Source organism: Neomonachus schauinslandi, chromosome 9, assembly GCF_002201575.2.
Source record: "Neomonachus schauinslandi chromosome 9, ASM220157v2, whole genome shotgun sequence".
NCBI lineage: Eukaryota > Metazoa > Chordata > Mammalia > Carnivora > Phocidae > Neomonachus > Neomonachus schauinslandi.
In genome coordinates, this window is record NC_058411.1 from 142,175,972 (window position 1) to 142,196,768 (window position 20,797).

The 20,797-nt window shown below is 44.3% G+C and overlaps 1 protein-coding gene across 2 annotated transcripts in view; it reads right to left on the bottom strand.

Annotated features, from left to right (window-relative positions):
- Positions 1-20,797, bottom strand: part of ARNT2 (aryl hydrocarbon receptor nuclear translocator 2) — a 146,957-nt gene that overhangs the window by 37,131 nt on the left and 89,029 nt on the right. For both annotated transcript variants that reach the window (XM_021680694.1, XM_044917843.1), the window contains exons 9-10: positions 1,680-1,756; positions 1,278-1,412 (exon numbers count right to left, since the gene is read on the bottom strand). In XM_021680694.1, the coding sequence (XP_021536369.1) occupies positions 1,278-1,412; positions 1,680-1,756 (212 nt within the window). The remainder of the gene's footprint in view (positions 1-1,277; positions 1,413-1,679; positions 1,757-20,797) is intronic.

The following is a 20,797-nucleotide window of genomic DNA, read 5'->3' on the forward strand; positions in this document are numbered from 1 at the left end:
AGGGAGAAGCAGGCTCCCCGCCGAGCCGGGAGCCCGATGTGGGACTCGATCCCAGGACTCCGGGATCATGACCTGAGCCGAAGGCAGTCGCTTAACCAACTGAGCCACCCAGGCGCCCAGCCTTCCTTTTTTTAAATGCTTTTTATTTTGGAAGAAATTTGAATCTATGGGAAAGCTGAAAGATCATGTGATAAACACCTGAATATCCTTTACCTAGACTGTCACATCTGCATTTTTCCTTCTTTCGTATGTATGTAAATATAAATAAATGAAAACTATGAAAGTATATATAAATGAAATCTCTTCGTATCTACACACACACATTGAAAAAGCTCTTGTTGAATCATCTGGAAGTAGCAGACAGTAGGACACCTGTCTCCGATGTGTGTATCTCAAAAAAATGACATCCTCCAAAACCCAAACATTTCCATATTACACCTAAAAAAACACATTAACATTCCCTCGATTATCCCCCAAATGTCTTTTCCTGCTACCTGTCTTCAGCTCCAGGACCCAACGAAGGCTCTCACACTGCATACTGTGGTTTTTCTCTCTTTGGCTTATTATTATTTCTTTAAAGATTTTATTTATTTATTTGACAGAGAGAGAGAGAGAGCACAAGCAGGGGGAGCGGCAGAGGGAGAAGCAGTCCCATGTGGGACTCAATCCCAGGACCCCGGGATCATGACCTGAGCCGAAGGCAGATGCTTAACCAACAGAGCCACCCAGGCGCCCCTCTCTTTGGTTTATTTTAATCTAGGTTAATTTCTCCTGCCTTTTAGTGTTTCTTATGATGCTGACTTTTTAAAAAAAGATCTGGAACAAAGACCTGAAAATATGCCCCTGTAGACGCAGGTTTCAAATACATTTGAGAACAAGGGATTAGGCGAAATTAAGTGAACATCTTTTCTCAAGACGTTTCAGAGTCTATCGCATTAATATTGTTTTTTTAAGTTTGCAAGAAGGAGGCGTCCTGTCTGGTGTTCATCTAAGTTAACTGATCCGAGAGCCCCATTCTCACAGAGCATTTAAGTCTGACTTGTGTGCAACCGGCAGACAGACAGGAGGGCTAGGGCCAAAACTAAGAGTTACTGTTAAGCAGGGCAGCTGAACCCAATGTTTGCTTTGGCAGGACATGACTCTCTCCGGGCAGGAATCTGGATTTTTATGCCATGTCCCCTACACCATCATTCTGCTGGATCTCGAACAATTGAGAGAAGTGCGTTTTAAGGAAAGTTAAATTTCTAGCCAACTGCCATGCGCTCAGAACCACCTACCTGGGGCTGGTAGCCGATCACGCTGATGCATCTCGGGTCCACGAACGTGATGATCCCATCAGAGTTATGCCGGGATAAGAACTCCGTGGGCACCGACATCCCGGTCATGTCCATACACACGGGAGAGCTGGTCACCTGGAAAGGGGACATCCACACTGAGGTGGTTCTGCCTGCAGAGAGCCGCACCCCCGGCCCCACGAGCCCCCTCTGAACCCGCAGAGCCACGCCCCAGCCTCAGGAGCCCCGTCTGCACCCGCAGAGAGTTGTACCCGGCCTCACGAGCCCCGTCTGAACCCCCAGAGAGGCGCACCCCCGGCCCCATGAGCCCCGTCTGAACCCGCAGAGCCACGCCCCGGCCTCAGCAGCCCCGTCTGCACCTGCAGAGAGCCGCGCCGGCCTCACCTGCAGTCTTCCGATTGCCACGAGGCAGTACTTGCTGCCCTGTCCCACCTCAGCGTCCTCCTCGGGGATGGTCATTCCTGGAAAGAGAAAAGCCAGCGTCATCCACTAAGTGCCCAAGGTGGGTGGCAAAGGGGCAAGAGCGCCCTGGGTTTTATCTGTGCAATCCAAAATACAGATCCATGTGGACCACCCGGGGTCTGGAAGGTGGCCAGTGAGTTAACCGGTGCCCGCTCCTGTCCCGCTCCCCTCTCCCTGCCTGACGCCTTTGGTACCTTCCTGGGCCGTCGCATCTGCATCTGGGCACAGGGCACAGGAACTCACGGAAGAAGAAATGCTCATTATTCATTTTGCAAGGTTTGGCCAAAACATTAGGAAATCTTTATAGCTAAGAAGTGTAAGCGGGCATTTCTGGTTATGTAAATGTTTCCTTTACAAGGGCTAGAAAGGAGGGTGCCTGGGTGGCTCAGTCGGTTGAGTGACTGCCTTCGGCTCAGGTCATGATCCCAGAGTCCCTGGATCGAGTCCCGCATCGGGCTCCCTGCTCGGCGGGGAGTCTGCTTCTCCCTCTGACCCTCCCCCCTCTCATGTGCTCTCTCTCTCTCATTCTGTCAAATAATAAATAAAATCTTAAAAAAAAAAAAAGAGTAAAAAAAAAACAAAAACAAGGGCTAGAAAGGAGAAACAGGTGATGGGTACTGAGCACTGAAAACCAGTGCTCTACGGGGGCGCCTAGCGGGCTCAGTCGGTGAGGCCTGCGACACTTGATCTCGGGGTTGTGAGTTCGAGTCCCACATTGGGTGTAGAGATGACTTAAAAATAAAATCCTTAAAAAAAAAAAGAAAAGAAAACCAGGGCTCTGGGTGGGCAGGACTTGGTTAAACAATCCCCCGTGTTCTTTGGTCAGGAAAGAGTCCTCCGCTCCGTGCAGCAGGGGCCTGGCATAGGGCTGCTCACGGTGCAAGGTTCTCAAGCAGCTGCAGTTGGTTCTAACAGTTGTGGGAAGCAAGCACCCTTCACCCTGCCTAACACGTCACAAAGGCTCCCAGGGACAGAACCGCACAAGCACGGCGGGAGGCCATCGCTGCAGACCGTGGAGTGGCAGGAAACACAACTGTGGTTCTAGGAGCCAGAGCATTGTCCCTCTGTCCACACCTGCACTGTCCCATCCAGCCCCGTAGGTGACCAGTCCCCGAAGTTTCTGCTTTATCCTTGCGGTGTTCTTTTTTTTTGCACAAAGGAGCATATATCTGTATATTCTCTTACCTTCTCTCCTTTCTACTACGAAGGGCTGTGTGCCATACATACTCTCTGGGGCTTAGCTTATTTCACTTAACAGCGCGTCCTGGAGCGCGCTCCCTAACTATTCGCAGGGTGTCGCGTGTACGCGGGCTCATTCAACCACCTTCCTATGAGCATTCGGGTGTTTCTCATGTCGTGCCTGTGTATTCTCCAGTGACTGGAAGTGTACCTGCAGATCTGCCCAGAGATACACCTATCCCAGAAGTGGGATTGCCGGGCTGCAAAGTAGGAAAATAGGTAGTTTTGTCAAGTGTTGCCAAATTTCCCTCCAGAAGGGGTGTACCGGTTTGCTTTCCCAACAACAGGGTCCGCGAGGCCTATTTCCCTGCTGTCTCGTGCAGAATAGACTGTCACACTGTTTAATTTTTCCGGTATTGTCTAAATTGGCATTTCTCTCTCGTTATGGATTTGAACATTATTTCATGTGTGCGAGGACCATTTTTATATCCTGTCTTTCAATGAATTGTCTGTTCTGTCTCATCCCCATTTTCCTGTTGGGATTTTGGTCCTTTGCCCCTCAATTTTCAAGAGCTCGTCACATATTAAGGGATATTGAGTCCTTGTAGTGAATATGTTCTCCTAGTTGGTCTCCTGTATTCTGACTTTGCTTCTGGTGATTGAACAACTTTATAATTTTTATGTAGTCGGATTTATCAATCTTCTCTTGTATTACGTTTGTTATTAAAATACCAGCAATCTCTTTGAGGGAGTCCTAGAAAGCCATTTCCTACACCAAGGTTTCACCTGTGTTTTCCTCTGACACTTTCATGCTTTCGCTTTTTACATTTACATTCCCTAATCCACGTGAAGCTATTCTCGTGTCGGGCATGAGATGCAGATCTAATTTATCTTTAACAGAATGGCTGTCCACGGCACTTCTGTTCACAGTGCAGTGACCCGAGGTGTCCCCTTTTATCACATACTAAAGCCCCACATGTATTTGGAGATAATTCTGGACTTTCTCTTCTATTCTACTGGCCAGTTGTCTATTAAGCATCGATACTACGCAATTTTAATTATAGAGGCTTTATGGTAGGGTTCAGTATCTGTAGGGCTGTTACTCTCTTACGGTTTTTCAGTGTTTTCTTAGCTATTCTCAGATATATATATATATATTTTTTTTTACATTAACTTCAGTATCATCTTATTTAACTCCAGCAGATGGCTTGCTGGTTTTCTTATTTGGCTTGCATTAAATTTATAAATTAACGTCAGGAGAACTGACATCTTTATGATGCTAAATTGTCTTCCCCAAGAACAGGGGATGTTTTCCCATTTGTTTGAGGCTGCTCTTGTGCCTTTCAGGAGCGTTTAAAAATTTTCCTCACATATACTTGTATTTTGCATACTTATTAAAATTATTCCTAAGCCTTTAATCATTTTTGTTGCTATAGTCAATGGGGTTTCCTCTGCCATTATACTTTCTGTTTATTGTTTATGTATAGGAGTACTATTGGGTTTTGTATGTTAATATTGTGTTGTTCTATTTCACCAAATTATTTTACTATTTCAGTTAGTTTTATTACCGGCCCACTGGGCTTCTGCAGGTGTGCTAGCCTTAACTGAAAAGAAGTAGTTTCCTTCTTTTGTACACGTGTTTGCCTCTGATTTCTCTAATGGGATGGCTAGTATCTCTTACAATGTTGAAGAGTGGCAGAGAGTGGGCATTCTTGCCTTGGTTCTCATCTTACTGGAAATGTCTCAAGGGTTTTTCCATTACAAATAAGTTACCTTTTCGAAAGAGAAATTATTACTGAATCACTGTTTGGCATTTTTGCAGATCGATTTAATGCCTTGTTTCATAGGAGACAGCTGGATTCTTACACCTGCTGTGCATACAGTCTATTACAATGGATCGTGTTACCTGTGGTATATGAAGAAAATGTGTCCTCACATAGACAGGAAGCTGGGGGAGGAAGAAGTTTCTCCAGATAATTGTGGATATTCTTCTTTGATGTTTTCCTAAGCCTTGACAAGGGATTGTTTCTTAAAGGTTAATTGCAATGTGAAATCCAAAACTGTATCAGTCAATTTTTCAATATTCTGCTACATTAAAATAGATTGGTCTAACACTTGGATTGGATCCTTTACTAACACAGGAGTTTGAACACGATGTATTGGTCACTAGGAAAATACTGGTTCATCATATTATATGGATCTAAATGCCGACACATTACAATAAATATTTTTAAAATCACACTTGCTCATATCACCATGCATTTCATCAGAAACAGTTCTAAGTATTGGTCAAGACCATGGTGGTGGATACAAGTTTTCTAAAATTCGGATTTTCACTAGAAAGCTTTAATTTTATCACTGACAGCAAATACTGTCAATTATTTTCCTTGATGTGACAGGTTCATCTTAACTTTTTGTGAAAATATCTTTGCCAAACGCACAAGTTCAAATAACCATAGTTGGCTTGTTCGTCATCCTTTCAAGTAAGAAATGGTGTTTCATAAAAGAAGCAACTAGTTTAGCTCACAACTCAATCAACTGTGCATGTGCTTTTCCTTGACACAACCACCATGCTCTGGTATGCAGCGGAAGTCACTTTACGCACACTTCCCATTTCGGGGTTCATTCAAATTGGTACTTTTTACAGCTTCATCAAGGGCATACTTAAGTGAAACCAGCATTTTGAAATTCTGAAATTATTTTTTGCTGCAAGTGTGTGGTGATAAAGAATCCAATGACCACGAGGGCAGTTTGGTGCCATAGCCCTAACGCATGCTGAGGCTCCAGCAGGTTTTCCCCCCCGATGCTTAGGCACCAGCAGTAAGTGGAAAGGGTGCATAACACCTTAGTGCCGGGATGAAAGCAGTTTAAGTGCTGCGTACCCCTGAGAGCATCTCGGAGCGCCAGGGTCCACAGACCAGCCTTAGGAGCCACCACCGCCCATGCTGTCATGCCTGAGTTTGGTCCTCCCAGCCTTGTCTATTGATCCTTTCCCTGCTGCCTCTACTTCTCACTACACATCAACAAGACCCAAGATTGCCCCCCATCTAGATTTGCCTCTGCAGTTCCAGATCCTGACTCCACGTGCCTCCGAACAAGATCTGCCTCTGTCTCAGGCCCTTCAAACTCAACACTGCCCAAATCTTCCTGCCAAAACCTGTTCCTCTGTCTCCTCTCCTGCAGAGAACACAGCTGGTGACCTGCCTGATGTGCATCCTCTCCCTCTTCCATGATGACGGAACCCTGATTTGTTGGGAGTGACGTTGTGTCCACCCAGTTAGAGGGACACAGCTCTGCCTGTGGGGTGTGAGCAGAAGTCCCCGAGTGAGGCTCTCAGGAAAGCTCCTCCTTCTGTGGAACGCAGACATGCTACTGAAGCCCCCATAGCCAAGGGCACACAGGAAGCCAAGCTCCCACGATAAGGAGCATGAAGCAGGAACTTCTCTAGTGATGGGATGGTCACCACATCCCCATATGACCATCCATCTCTTTTAACATTTCATCTACGGGTCCTAGGCCTGCCTTTGCACTTGCCCTTTAGACAAATAAAGGGCACATTATTTTCCTGAGTCTATTTCTTTCGTGGCCTGACATCCTTGTGTCAATTTAACTGGTGTTCCTTCGAAAATGGTCTAAGTCTCCCTTTCTCCGTGTCACTTTTCTGAATATGCTTCAGACTGTCTGCATCCCCTGGAGGCTATTTCCCACAGTGCGCCAGGTATGACCTCTGCCATGACCCCATTTCATCTATCCTGGACACAACAGAAGGTGGCTCCCTGGAACTGAAGGCCGTGCATTTGGGAAGTAAGGTCTGAGTCACGCTGACAGCTCTCCATAAGAAGGGTGCCCTTGGCCAAGCATTTAAAAAATAATCACAATGGCAGTTATGCTTCCAGCCAATTTACCTTCCTGCCCCAAACAACCAGAGACAAAGAGGTATAAGAAATAGTGGTTTTCAAGACCGTGTATATGAGGCGATGAACAACAGCATTCTCTGAGATGGGCAACAAATAAGCCCTACGATCGCCCCAGCTTCCTGCCTTCAGAGTTTCCAAGCCAGCAACTGAAATGTCACAATGTCTACCACCAGATAAAAAAATTACCAGGCATGTAATGAAGCAGGAGAATATAACCCATAATAAGAAACAAAATCAACCAGGCAGAACTATGCAGAAGTGACACGGATCTTGGAATTAGCCAACACATTGAAACTGGTTTTATAATGGTATTCCATAGTTCCAACGGCTAAGTAGAGCCAAGGTAGATATATAAAAGACCCAAATCAAATTCCTAGAGGTGGAGACGACACTGCGTGAGATGAAAAGTGCACGGGATGCATGGATGGCATATGCAACGTGGCAGAATAAAGATTAGTGTGCTTGCAAACATAGCAATGGAAATGATGCCAAGTGAAAAACAAGAAGAATTTTTAAGTGAAATGCTCATTGGTACATGAGCTATGGAAACCTCAAGTGCCCTGGTGTGTGTGCAACTGGGGTCTCCAAAGAGAAGAGAGAGAAGGCAGACACAAAGATATTTGAAGCACTAATAGCTGGAAATTTTTCAACTTTGATACAAACTATGAATCTACGGACACAAGAAGCCTAACGAACCCCAAGCACAGGAACCATGGCAATTACACCAGAGCACATCATAAATTGTTCAAAAGCAGTGATAAAATCTTCAAAGCATCCAAAGGGGGAAAAGACACGATGACATATAGGGAAACAATGATGCACACGACAGCTGATTTCTTGTCAGAAATAATGCAAGTGAGAAGATGTATTTTAAAATATCGAGACACCAAAAAAACCCCTCTACTTAGAAATCTAGACCAAGCAAAATATCTTTCAAGATCCAACTATAGGCTGCTTAGAAGAAATACATTTTAAATATAAAGCTCTATGTTCAGGCTTGTTGGATCTTATGATGGTTTTTAAATCCTCTTGGGGGCAAGATCCCTATTCTTGGGTTTCACTTAATGGAAAGTCTTCTAGTACCGTATGTGCCATTGATAGTACCTAGCCCAGAAGCAAAGGTCACGGAGCCGGGGCGGACCTCCATCTTAGCCGGTGTTAAATCCAATCCATGTGACACCTCAACACCCAGCCCGGGAGAAGCTGCTCCACGCCATGGGGTCAGGGCTGGTAGAGAGCATCTACTGTCAAGGATCAAAGTTCCAAAAATGACTTCAGAAGGAAGTTAGTGTTAGAAGATTTAATGCAAGGATTCATGTCCTCATTCACTGACTGTTCAGGCATGCCTTGATGAAGAGAATCATTTAAGAGAGGGCAGCAGGAAGACAGTGACTGTAGGGGATTGTCCCATGCGCCCGTTAACCCCTGCTCTCCCCCACCCCCATCTTTTTCCACTGGTTTCGGCTGTCAGTGTAAAGGCTCTAGGGGCCACTTGTCGCATGCCATCCTTCAGGTTTTATGGCCTCATCAGTCCAAATCCTAGTTTTTCCTGTGAACTGGCCAAGAGAGTATGTTGGTTTAGGTCTGTCCCAAATCAGAGCCTGAAACCAGGACCTCGGGGTGGATGGTTTCCCTCAGGGTGGAGGGAAGCCAGGGAGAGAGAGTGAGGAAGTGAGGAGACTGAGACGAAGGGGAAGAAAAGCCAAGATGAGGGTTACAGCCACCATACTCTGGGCTCTGCTCACAACTGGGCCAAACGTGATCCCTTTCAGGGAAGTCCTTGGTGCAGAAAGTAGAAAGGTGCCACATCTTGATGGGGGAATGCTGTCAGCCAGAGGGGAGTCTGAGCTCCCGTGGAACGGTCTGCTGCAGCCGGGGCTGAGACCAGGGCTGGGTGCCCCAGGTGTCTGTTGGAGTGACCTAACCCTCTGACCCTTGGTTCCCTACACATGAAGTGGACATAAAAATCCCACCTCGTGGGCATGTTGTGAGGGCTGAAGGAGATGATGGGCGTGAAGCACCCAGCCCAGGGCCTGGGTATCCGCCTCCTCCCCACTTCTCTGCCCTCATTCCCCAGTTGCTGGTAATAGTGAGTTTGTGGGCAAAGAAGGCAGTGGGCACCAATGTGTGTCTGCCATACTTAGGGATCAAGATGCAATGCCACAGGCCAGAGCGGGGAGCAGAGGGGACTGTGTGAAGAACTCTCTGATGTAGCCGGCATGAAGGGTGGTAGGTTCTCCTCAGTCCAACTGTTCAGAGGGATTCTGCAAGCTTAGGTTCTCATTGGCTAATATACGACCCCATCTACTAGAGATGTCACAATTTGTTTGTGAATTCATTCTTCACCTAACAAGTGTTGATGGGTAACTTTTGCAGATTAAAAAAAACAGCCACTATTTCTTTTATATACCTTCCATCAAGGGTTGAAGTTAGATTCCCTCATGACTACTTTCATCAATAAAATATAGGGGAAGTGACACTGTGTGACATCTAGACAGGTGGCCCCACACACTGTGGAACGGAGAGAAGCTGTCCTTACTACACCCTAAGTCCCTAACCCACAGAGCCTGTGAGAATAAAATGCTGGCTCTTTTTTTTTAAGATTTATTTATTTGAGGGAGAGAGAGTGAATGGGGGTGGGGGGGCAAGGGCAGAGGGAGAGGGAGAAGCAGACTCCCCACCTAGCCAGACCCCGAGATCATGACCTGAGCCAAAGGCAGACGCTTAACCAACTGAGCCCCCCAGGTGCCCCTAAAATGCCGTTGGTTTTATGCCAATCAAAGAAATGAAATGAGTTCCAATCAGAAGGGGGCGCCAGCCTAGAAGCACAGAGGAGGAGGCTGGAGGGGGCCCCAAGACACCAGTCAGGGATGCATACAAACAGGCTTACTATAGCTTACAGAAGAGGCTTGATGTCAACCAAGTAAAGTACCAAGTAATGTTAAAATAATTCCTTGCTTTGCAGAAATGAAGTGGAAAAGTTGCAACTTGCTATATCTGTAGTTTTGGCCTTAATGTGGGCAAGTCATTTTGTGAATAAGATCCGAGTGTGCATGTGTGAAATTTCCAGAAAATCTTCAGTAAACCCAAACTTCCTTAAAGGACTGGGTTCTTTAGGTCTGAAGGTTCTCTCAGGGCACTGGGCTCAGCTTCCCCAGGGAAGGGATGGTGATGAGGCCAGAGGGCCACATGTTTGTCCAGATGGCCTTGACACAGCCCCCTTGGGCCACCGCCCGGATCTAAGAGCAGGTGAACCTGTGGGAGGCAGCTGAGGTTGAGTGCAGGGAGGCAGGCGGGGAGGCAGGACCGGGTGTGGGCATCGGCAGAAGGAAAGACTGAGGATCACACTTCATTCTGAGGCAGTACTGAGCAATCTTCAGGTTATCATCCGGATATTTGATTTCCAAGTGTTCCTTGTACAATATTCTCAAGTAATACATGATCCCTAAACATGGTTTTGACTTAGTTCCCAGCAATAAAAGGACAGATATTCCAAGTAAAAATGAGCAAAGGATCTGAACGTTACTCCAAAGAAGATACACAGATGACTAATAAGCACATGGAAAGATGCTCAACATCATGAATCACTGGGAAATGCAAACCAAAACCACAGTGAGATACCACCTCACACCTATTACGATGACTCCAATAGAGAAAAATGCAAGAACAAGTGTTGGTAAAGACGTGGAGAAACTGAAGCCCTGTACACCACTGGCAGGAATGTAAAATGGTGCCAGGGCTCTGGAAAACAGTCTGGCCACTCTGTCACGAGGTTAACCACCAGGGCACCATATGACCCAGCCGTTCCACTCCAAGCTGTACGTCCAAGAGAAATAAAACACCCGCCCACAAAAAACCTGTGCATGAACGCTCACGGCAGCACTATTCCCAATAGCCCCCCAAAGCGGAAACAACCCTAATGTCTATTAACTGATCAGTGGATTAAAAAAATGGGGCAACTCCATACATTGGAATAGTCTCCAGCCACAAACAGCAAGTGCTGACTCGCGCTACAGTGTGGATGAACCTCGACAGCATCGGGCTGAGGGAAAGAAGGCAGACACAAAAGATCACACACCCCATGAGTCTAGAAGAAACATCCAGACTAGGCACGTCTGTAGATAAAGAAAGCGGGTGCCAAGGCCTCGGGGGGAATGGGACTAGCTGTCCTTGTGTATGGAGTTTCTTATTGTGGTGACAGAAATACCCTAAAATTAATTATGGTGACAGTTGCAAAATTATCTGAATGCACCAAAATCCAAATAACTATACACTCTAAATGGGTGACGTAGGCACGTAAAGAACCCAGTCCTTTAAGGAAGTTCGGATTTACTGAAGATTTGATGATATGTGCATTATATCTCAACAAAGCTGGTATAAAAAAAATAATTAAAAAAAGGGGTGCCTGGGTGGCTCAGTCATTAAGCGTCTGCCTTCGGCTCAGGTCATGGTCCCAGGGTCCTGGGATCGAGCCCCGCGTCGGGCTCCTTGCTCAGTGGGAAGCCTGCTTCTCCCTCTCCCACTCCCCCTGCTTGTGTTCCTGCTCTCACTGTGTCTCTGTCAAATAAATAAATAAAATCTTTAAAAAAAATGATTAAAAAAAAAAAGAGGTGGCATTGAAGTGAGTAAGGAGCCATTCAAAAGTCCCACCAAAAAAAAATATATCAAAGGTGACATTTTAGTAAACAGTTGTCCAGGTTTTCTGGAGCAAGTGTAGAAACTAGAAAAATTAAAGATAAATGTTCAAATTAACATTAATTATGTTAATACTCTTTATGCTCTTTGCTGTGTGTGTATGTGTCTAATAAGATGTCTTTTTTTTTTCCCCCTTATATTGTTTTGTAACCTGATTTGGAAACTTTAGAACTTACTGGGAAAATCTGTCAATGTGTTAGAACATGTTTTTCATGTTTCCTTCATATGGATGCACCGTGATTCATCCGACCCCATTTCTATGGTTCTTCACTGTGTGGTGCCCCCAACTTGTTGCTCACCTAAGTAATGCAACCATACACACCCTTCTAGAAAAGTCTCTGAGCATAAAGAGGACTTCTTTAGTATAAAATTCTTAGAAGTGAAATTGCTGGCTTAAAGAACATAAATGGTACTTTACTATTGGTTATATTTGCCTTTCTTTTATTTCATTTGATATAGATTTATTTTCCATTTGTTCTTTTATGGACAGCCTGGGCAGGCTTTTGCTGTACAAAAGATCTGTTTGCGGTTTTTTTCCTTCACAGATTTTGAAACTCTCCTTATATAGTAAGAATATATGGGCCCCATGCAAGTTTCTTTTAAAGTGTGTTTTCTATAAAGTATTTTCTCTGTTTTTACATAGAATATTATTAAAGTACAGACAATCAAAGCTGTTAGATTTTACTCTGTGGTTTCTGCCTTTGGGGTTCATTCTCTGAAATGACCTCTACCCTACAGTTATGGGAAATATTCACCCATATTTTCATAGAGTACTTTTAAAGTTTCATATTTATCTTTAATAATGAAATTTATTTTTGATATGTTTGACTTCATGTTTTTCCAAACGATTCGTCAGTTGTCCTCAAACTATGTACTGACTCATTTTTTCCTTTTCCCACTGACTGAAAATGCTCCTTCATCAAACAGCACATTTCTAAAGAGACCTGGGTCTCTTTTAGGTCTTTTTGTTCAATAATTTGATTTTTAAGTTCAATTTATCACATTTTAATTATTCAGGCTTTAACATACATATTTTCATGTCTGGTATGGCAATTACTCCTCAGTACCTTTACCAGGATTTTGTTGGCTATTTTTATATTTATTGGCCCATATGAATTTCAGAATTAACTTTCACTTAAAAGAAATCTCATTGGGACAATTATCGAAATTGTATCAAATCTATCCATAGGTTTGGAATGAACTAAAATGCTAAACCTTTGTATCAAAGACCATGTGTGATGCTCCAGTTAGCTGGGTCAGTCGTGTCCCTCAGTATTATTTTGTAGTTTAAGTACTCCTATATATTTCATGTTAATATTTTTAACATGTATGTTGCAACACTGCTATCTTTATAAACGGGTATTTTTCATGTTGTGTTTTTCTAACTGAGAGTGATTTTTTCTTTTTTTCTCTTTTTTTAGAATTACCTAAATGGCTCTATACTCAATCTCCTGAAAGATTTTCCATAGATTGGACTTGGTTTTTCAGAGAGCATCACATCATCTGCAAATAATGTTAATTTCATCTTCCTTTTCTTTCTTTTCTTCCTTTCAGTAGTAATTATGCCTCCTTCTCTCTTCTTTACTGCCGTGGGTAGAAGTCGCACAGCGATGCTGAGTGAGGGTGACAGTGAGCACTCCCCTCACCCTCCTCCCCTCAGTGAAGACCTGAACCCATCCAACAGTTTCCCGTTCTGTTAAGGTGTTAATGATCGGCTCCAACATTCATTCTATGTTAAGGAAACCCAGTTCTATTATTAGTTTATAAAGATAGTTATTTTTAAAGTTTACTAACTGAAATGAATTTTGTCTTATAGGTTTTTCTCCTTTGGTTAATTAATTACATTAACAGATTTTCTAATGTTAAACCACTCAGTCTTGCAATCTTTGTGTATAACTATTCATTTGACTTGCTAACACTTGTACTTAGTATCTTATATTTACAAATGAAATTGGGTTCATAGTTTTGGGTTGTTGTTGTTGTTTTCAATATACCCTTAATAACAGTTTTTTTTTTTACCAAAGTTGTGTAACTTGAAAAAACAAAGCAGTACACTTTCCATCTCTTTCTCTACTCTGGAAGTATTTAAATATTTTGCCCATAAAACCTCCAGGCCTGCTACCATTTAGAGAGCAATTTTTTGTCAGTTTTTACAATTTTTTGCCTACCTTTGATTTTTTTTTCTCCTTTCTTTATTCAAATTTGGTTACATATTTTCCCAGAAATTAGCTTTCTTCCTAAAGATTTTAACATGCATAAATCTAAATCACCCACACTGTTGGTTTATAAGTTTTTACATATTCTCTGATCAATCTCTTCATTCTTAACATGCACTTATTTTGATTCTTTTTTTAAAATTAGAATTAGACTTGTCAGAGGTTTTCTCCTTTACAAATCTCCATGAAGAACTATTCATCAATAGGGCAATACTGCTCTTTTCAAATTTAATTTTTTTTGTTTTTATTTCTTCATTAACTCCATCTTCTTAGTTTGCTCATGGTATTTTGTTCTTTTCCTTGTTCATAGGTCAAATAAGTTCTATTTTCATAAACTAAATTCCCAATTCATAAGTTAAATTCCTAGTTTTTCCACATTTAATAATGAAAGGATTTCCAGACACAGATTTCTTTCAAATACTGTTTTGGCCACATGCCCTAAGTCTTGAGATGGAGTGGGGCTGTGGTTGCTAATTACAAAATAGTTTGTAATTAGGGATTCATTTTGATTTCCATCCTTCACCAAAAGTTACTCAGGATAGGTTTCTTTATACCAATAGTTGGTTTGCCCTTTTATAAGGACACCAGTTGTACTGGATTAGGAACCCACCATATTTCAGTATGACCTCATTTTCACTTAGCTAATTACATCTGCAAGGACTCTATATCCAAATAGGTAAATTCTGAAATACTGGGGCTTAGGACTTCAACATATGAATTTTGGGAGAACACAATTCAACCTGTAACACCTTCCATGAATATTGTGTGTATACTCTTGCCCTTTCTAGCGGCTTAACCATGACAGACACAGCACATGAACTGAGAGAATGCCCTCCTGTACCCATGACAAGCATCACTAATTGACCATGGGGTTTTTCCCCCACTCATTAGAGAAGCAGACCCAAAACAGTCCGTCAGAGTGGGCCATGAAATAAAACCGATTTGCCATTTCTGTTTTCTTACTTTGTGTTTTGTTATAAAGTTGCATAAATTCTTTCAAAGTAATGATTAAATAAAAATTTTAAATAGTGATATTGGTAAATCTAGGTACCTCCTAGATAGGTACCGCAGGGTGTGTGACCGGGAGATGCAAAAAAAGACTTAGGTACCAAACACTCACCAGTTCCCTACTATGCTCTAAGCCCTGTGCTCTGTAGTTTAAATACCACAGAAATGCATACGATGTGGTCCTTGCCCTCCAGGTGCGCCGGAGAAGCAGGGAAAATTGATGCAAACAAGCTATAATACTAGGTACAACATGACGCCAATCAAGTGGCTGGGAAGTTGGCAGAATCCTGGTGAAGGCTTTATGGACAAGGATTGGTGAGAACTGGGCCTGTCTATCTTGTGGGACTGGCAGACACTGGGGACAGATGGCTCGGGATGGCACCGGGAAAGGAGACGCAGTGTGGTGCCATGGTGAGTCTAGCATGGTTACACATGACATCCAGGCTCTGAGCACCCAAGCCATCAGGGTGTCTCTCCTGTAAGGCAAAAGCCCAAGCACCTCATCCATCTGGAAAGGACCCATTATCATCTCAGCAACCAGAATGAGGTTTCTGTGTTCCCCTCACAGATGTCCCAAGGCCATTCACTACAGCCTGGGCACTCTGTTCTCAAAAAAGGCTGCCAGTGCCCAACCCACAGCCTGTTTTATTCCCTTTTATGCAGGATACTGGCAAGTTGGGGTGTGTGGTTGTCTAGACCACGAACGATGAGAAATAGCAATTTGTGATCAGATGGGGACAGGATAAAAACAGGCAAATGCAAAGAAAAAAGTGTCAGCCACCAGCCGGTGGATTTGAAGACAGCGCATCCTATGGAGCACAAAGAGAAACAAACTGAAACAAACCACCAACGAAACAATACCATAGGGGAGGCAGCAGTGGGCTGGAAAGCCCTGAGACATCTTTGAATTGTCCTTTTAATCCCTGGCCAGCCCTGGAACTCTGTCACAAGAGCTCTGAATCAGCAGGGAAAGATGCGAACATGTTCTGTGTCCCTCATTCATTCCACGCAACGATACACAATGCAAACAAAATCAGAAGCTACATGGCAGGCTAGAAGAAAATATTTGCAACATACAATAAACTGAGGGTTAATATGCATAATGTTACAAAGACCTCCTCTAAGTAAATGAGAAAAACATCACCCGACAGGAAAATGGGCATACATCATGAACAAGCAACTTGCAGGGAAACAGAGAGAGTCAACACACCCAGGAAAGATGTTCAATCTTGCTAATGAAGAAAACCCAATTTGAAGTATGTCCTTCCCCCCGACACTATCAGACTGGCAAAACTTACAAAACAATGGAATCATTCTCGGTAGGAATGTGGGAAAACAGACACACTCCCATCCTGCCTTATAGGGTAAATATGGTAGTATCACAAAAAGGGACTTACGTCATTGCTATACCAATGCTGAGATGACCCTGCAGAAACACCAGCACTCGTGGGTCAAGAATCTGTACAAGGACATTCATGCAGTATCCTCTGCTGGAGCCCCAAACTAGAAACAACGTCAGCGCTCCCATTTGAGGAATGGCTGATGAAATATTGTGCAGCCACTTTATTATTTTTTTTATTAACATATAATGTATTATTTGTTTCAGGGGTACAGGTCTGTGATTCATTGGTCTTACAAAATTCACAGCGCTCACCATAACACATAGCCTCCCCAATGTCCATCACCCAGCCACCCCATCCCTCCCAGCCCCCACCACTCCAGCAACCCTCAGTTTGTTTCCTGAGATTAAGAGTCTCTTACGGTTTGTCTCCCTCTCTGGTTTCATCTTGTTTCATTTTTCCCTCCCTTCCCCTATGATCCTCTGTCTTGTTTCTCAAATTCCTCATATCAGTGAGATCATATGACACTTGTCTTTCTCTGATTGACTTACTTCGCTTAGCATAATACCCTCTAGTTCCATCCACATGGTTGCAAATGGCAAGATTTCATTTTTTGACGGCTGCATAATAATCCATTGTATATATATACCACATCTTCTTTATCCATTCATCTGCTGATGGACATCTAGGCTCTTTCCACAGTTTGGCTATTGTGGACACTGCTGCTATAAACATTGGGGTGCAGGTGCCCCTTAGATCACTACATTTGTATCTTTGGGGTAAATACCCAGTAGTGCAATTGCTGGGTTGTAGGGTAGCTCTATTTTCAACTTTTTGAGGAACCTCCATACTGTTTTCCAAAGTGGCTGCACCACCTTGCATTCCCACCAACAGTGTAAGAGGATTCCCCTTTCTCTGCATCCTCGCCAGTATCTGTCATTTCCTGACTTGTTAATTTAGCCATTCTGACTGGTGTGAGGTGGTATCTCATTGAGGTTTTGATTTGGATTTCCTTGATGCCGAGCGATGTTGAGCACTTTCTCATGTGTCTGTTGGCCGTTTGGATGTCTTCTTTGGAAAAATGTCTGTTTGTGTCTTCTGTCCATTTCTTGATTGGATTCTTTGTTCTTTGGGTGTTGAGTTTGGTAAGTTCTTTATAGATTTTGGATACTAGCCCTTTATCTGATATGTCATTTGCAAATATCTTCTCCCATTCTGTCGGTTGTCTTTTGGTTTTGTGGACTGTTTCCTTTGCTGTGCAAAAGCTTTTTATCTTGATGAAGTCCCAATAGTTCATTTTTGCCCTTGTTTCCCTTGCCTTTGGCGATGTTTCTAGGAAGAAGTTGCTGTGGCTGAGGTCGAAGAGGTTGCTGCCTGTGTTCTCAAGGATTTTGATGGATTCCTGTCTCACATTTAGGTCTTTCAACCATTTTGAGTCTATTTTTGTGTGTGGTATAAGGAAATGGTCCAGTTTCCTTCTTCTGCATGTGGCTGTCCAATTTTCCCAACACCATTTGTTGAAGAGACTTTTTTCCATTGGACATTCTTTCCTGCTTTGTTGAAGATGAGTTGACCATAGAGTTGAGGGTCCATTTCTGGGCTCTCTATTCTGTTCCATTGATCTATGTGTCTGTTTTTGTGCCAGTACCATACTGTCTTGATGATGACAGCTTTGTAACAGAGCTGGAAGTCCGGAATTGTGATGCCACCAGTTTGGCTTTTCTTTTTCAACATTCCTCTGGCTATTCGGGGTCTTTTCTGGTTCCATACAAATTTTAGGATTATTTGTTCCATTTCTTTGAAAACAGTGGATGGTATTTTGATGGGGATTGCATTGAATGTGTAGATTGCTCTAGGTAGCATTGACATCTTCACAATATTTGTTCTTCCAATCCATGAGCATGGAACGTTTTTCCATTTCTTTGTGTCTTCCTCAATTTCTTTCATGAGTATTTTATAGTTTTCTGAGTACAGATCCTTTGTCTCTTTGGTTAGATTTATTCCTAGGTATCTTATGGTTTGGGGTCCAATTATAAATGGGATCGAATCCTTAATTCCTCTTTTTTCTGTCTTGTTGGTGTATAGGAATGCCACTGATTTCTATGCATTGATTTTATATCCTGCCACTTTACTGAATTCCTGTATGAGTTCTAGCAGTTTTGGGGTGGAGTCTTTTGGGTTTTCCACATAAAGTATCATGTCATCTGCAAAGAGTGAGAGTTTCACTACTTCTTTGCCAATTTGGATGCCTTTGATTTCTTTCTGTTGTCTGATTGCTGTGGCTAGGACTTCCAATACTATGTTGAATAGCAGTGGTGATAGTGGACATCCCTGCTGCGTTCCTGACCTTAGGGGGAAAGCTCTCAGTTTTTCCCCATTGAGAATGATATTCGCTGTGGGTGTTTCATAGATGGCTTTTATGATATTGAGGTATGTACCCTCTATCCCTATACTCTGAAGAGTTTTGATCAAGAAAGGATGCTGTACTTTGTCAAATGCTTTTTCTGTGCAGCCACTTTAAAGAAGGAAGTAGCACTGTATGTACTAACTTGGAAACATATTTACAATGTCCATGAGAAGTTAAGAAAACAGGCTATGTAATAAAATATACAAAACGAGCTCCAACCATTATATATATATATATATATATATAAATACCTAGAATCAGAAGCACTGGGGGGTGTTATCAGTTGGGTCTTGGGGGTGGGACCCGAGTAGGAAGGGAGACTTATTTTAGTTCATAACCTTTTAAAAATTTAAAAAACTGGGTTTGTGGGTGATTTTTACTATGTTTTTTGAAGATTTTTATAGGCCTTTTAAATTTCTTTAATGAAGATGGGCTGGTTTTGTCATAGTTCTTTAAAAAAATAAAGATACCAGGATAAAAAAGGCCAGCAGATGATATCTGGTACTTAAACGGGGGGGGGGGGGGTGCTGCACATACTTGGGAAGTTTTCTGAGGTGGTACCTCGTTCTCCAACGGTGCCAGGACTGTGAGCATGGGGTACTTAAATCCAGACATTAGAACTCTACCCCTTGACCTTCGCATCAAGAGGACATGCACCCGATGATGCTAGAAGTTAATTCTAAAGCACCTGGTAAAATTGCAACACTGCTTTCCAAATTAACTGCTCCTAAATCTCGAAAATTTACATGCATCTTCTTTTGCCTAAAAGGAAAGTCATAAATGAATATCTTCTGTTTACACTTGGACACAGAAGACAGAGCTTTGTTTCCAATAAATCGTAATCTATAAACAAAGGGCTAGCCAGCAAGGGGCCGCATGACTGATGCCAGTCCAAGGTGCAGGGGGGCCATCAGCAGCCCCTCTCTAGGCCCCGGCCTCACTGTCCATAAACGGAGGAGGGGGCCATGCGCCCCCCCCCGGGGGCCCAGCCCACTGTGAGACTGAGGCCCTGTCACCTTCCCTGCTGGGGGAGGGCTTTCAGTGGAAACCAATGGGCTGTTTTCCAAGAGAAGCCAAAGAACACTGAACCTCTAGCCCTCCCTACCTTAGCAGCGGGACTTCACAGTGATTTTCGGCTTTCAGTTACACAGAGCTCACAGGTCCAATGACACACCCCACTAGCCGCCTTCTAGAATCTAACACCTCGCCCCAGTGCAGACGGCGGGGCCGCCCACCAGTCCCCATGCCCGCGGGGGGCTGTGGTGCTGCCCCCTCCCCGACAGTCCTGGGTGCGCTGGGCGCTGGCTGGCACCACCGTCCCTCCGCGCCTGCTCTGACAGCTCACCGCTCCCCACCACCTGCCCCTCCGGCCGCCCGCGCCCTCACCCCCCGGTGTCTCCCCACTTTCCGCTCCCTATTCTGCCCCCATGAACTCCAGGCCCCACTTGCCCCTGCTCGCCCTTCTCTAACCGGCTCCCAAATGAGCCCCTTCTACTCGGCCCTTGGAAGCTGTGTTGTTCGCAACCCAAGCCCGTGGCCATCTGCCTCTTGCAGGCTCTGTGACCTGGCTGCGTCCAGGGCACCTTCGTCACGGGGACCACTGCCCCTGCAGGGCTGCCCCTTCTTCCCACGGACGCCGGTCCCCCTCCCCAGGGCTGCCTCCACGCGCCTGTCCTGTTGCTGTGCTCTGCAGTGTTCTCCCAGCATCCCCCCACCCCGCCCGCCCCACCTCCCCTGCCACGGTCCACTCTGTTGCCACTTCCACACCCCGCCAAAGCACAGCCTCGACCCGATTTCAGGCCCCCTTTCTCAAAACCTCAGAAGGCTCCCTGCTGGTCACCAATTTTAGGTCCATTCGCTCCATCTGCGAAAGCACATCTCAAAATCTGTTTGGGGAGCAGCTCATCCCAGGAAGAATCCTCACGGATGATCTGAAGGGCAAATACTTTTGATAGAATATAATAATGTTCTGCTCCAGGTTGGCTGAGCTCTCCTTCTGGTCTCTCCTTACAGCGTGCTGGCCCCATGGGGGCCTTTTTAGAAAGTGGCACAAAAGAAGGCCTGTGTAACCTTCGGAGAGCGTGTCTCAGGGCACAGCAGCTGAGCTCTGTGGGTTACTCCCCTGCCCCCCGATACAGGGAGGCACACACTGTCTTCATATTTGAAATGGGGGTGACAGGGTTTCGTCTGGATGTCAGGAAGGCAGGCTGCTGTGGAGGCCTCCCAGTGAGTGCCCCGAGGGGCCAAAGTGGTTCCAGGAAAGAATGCTCTAAAGGTG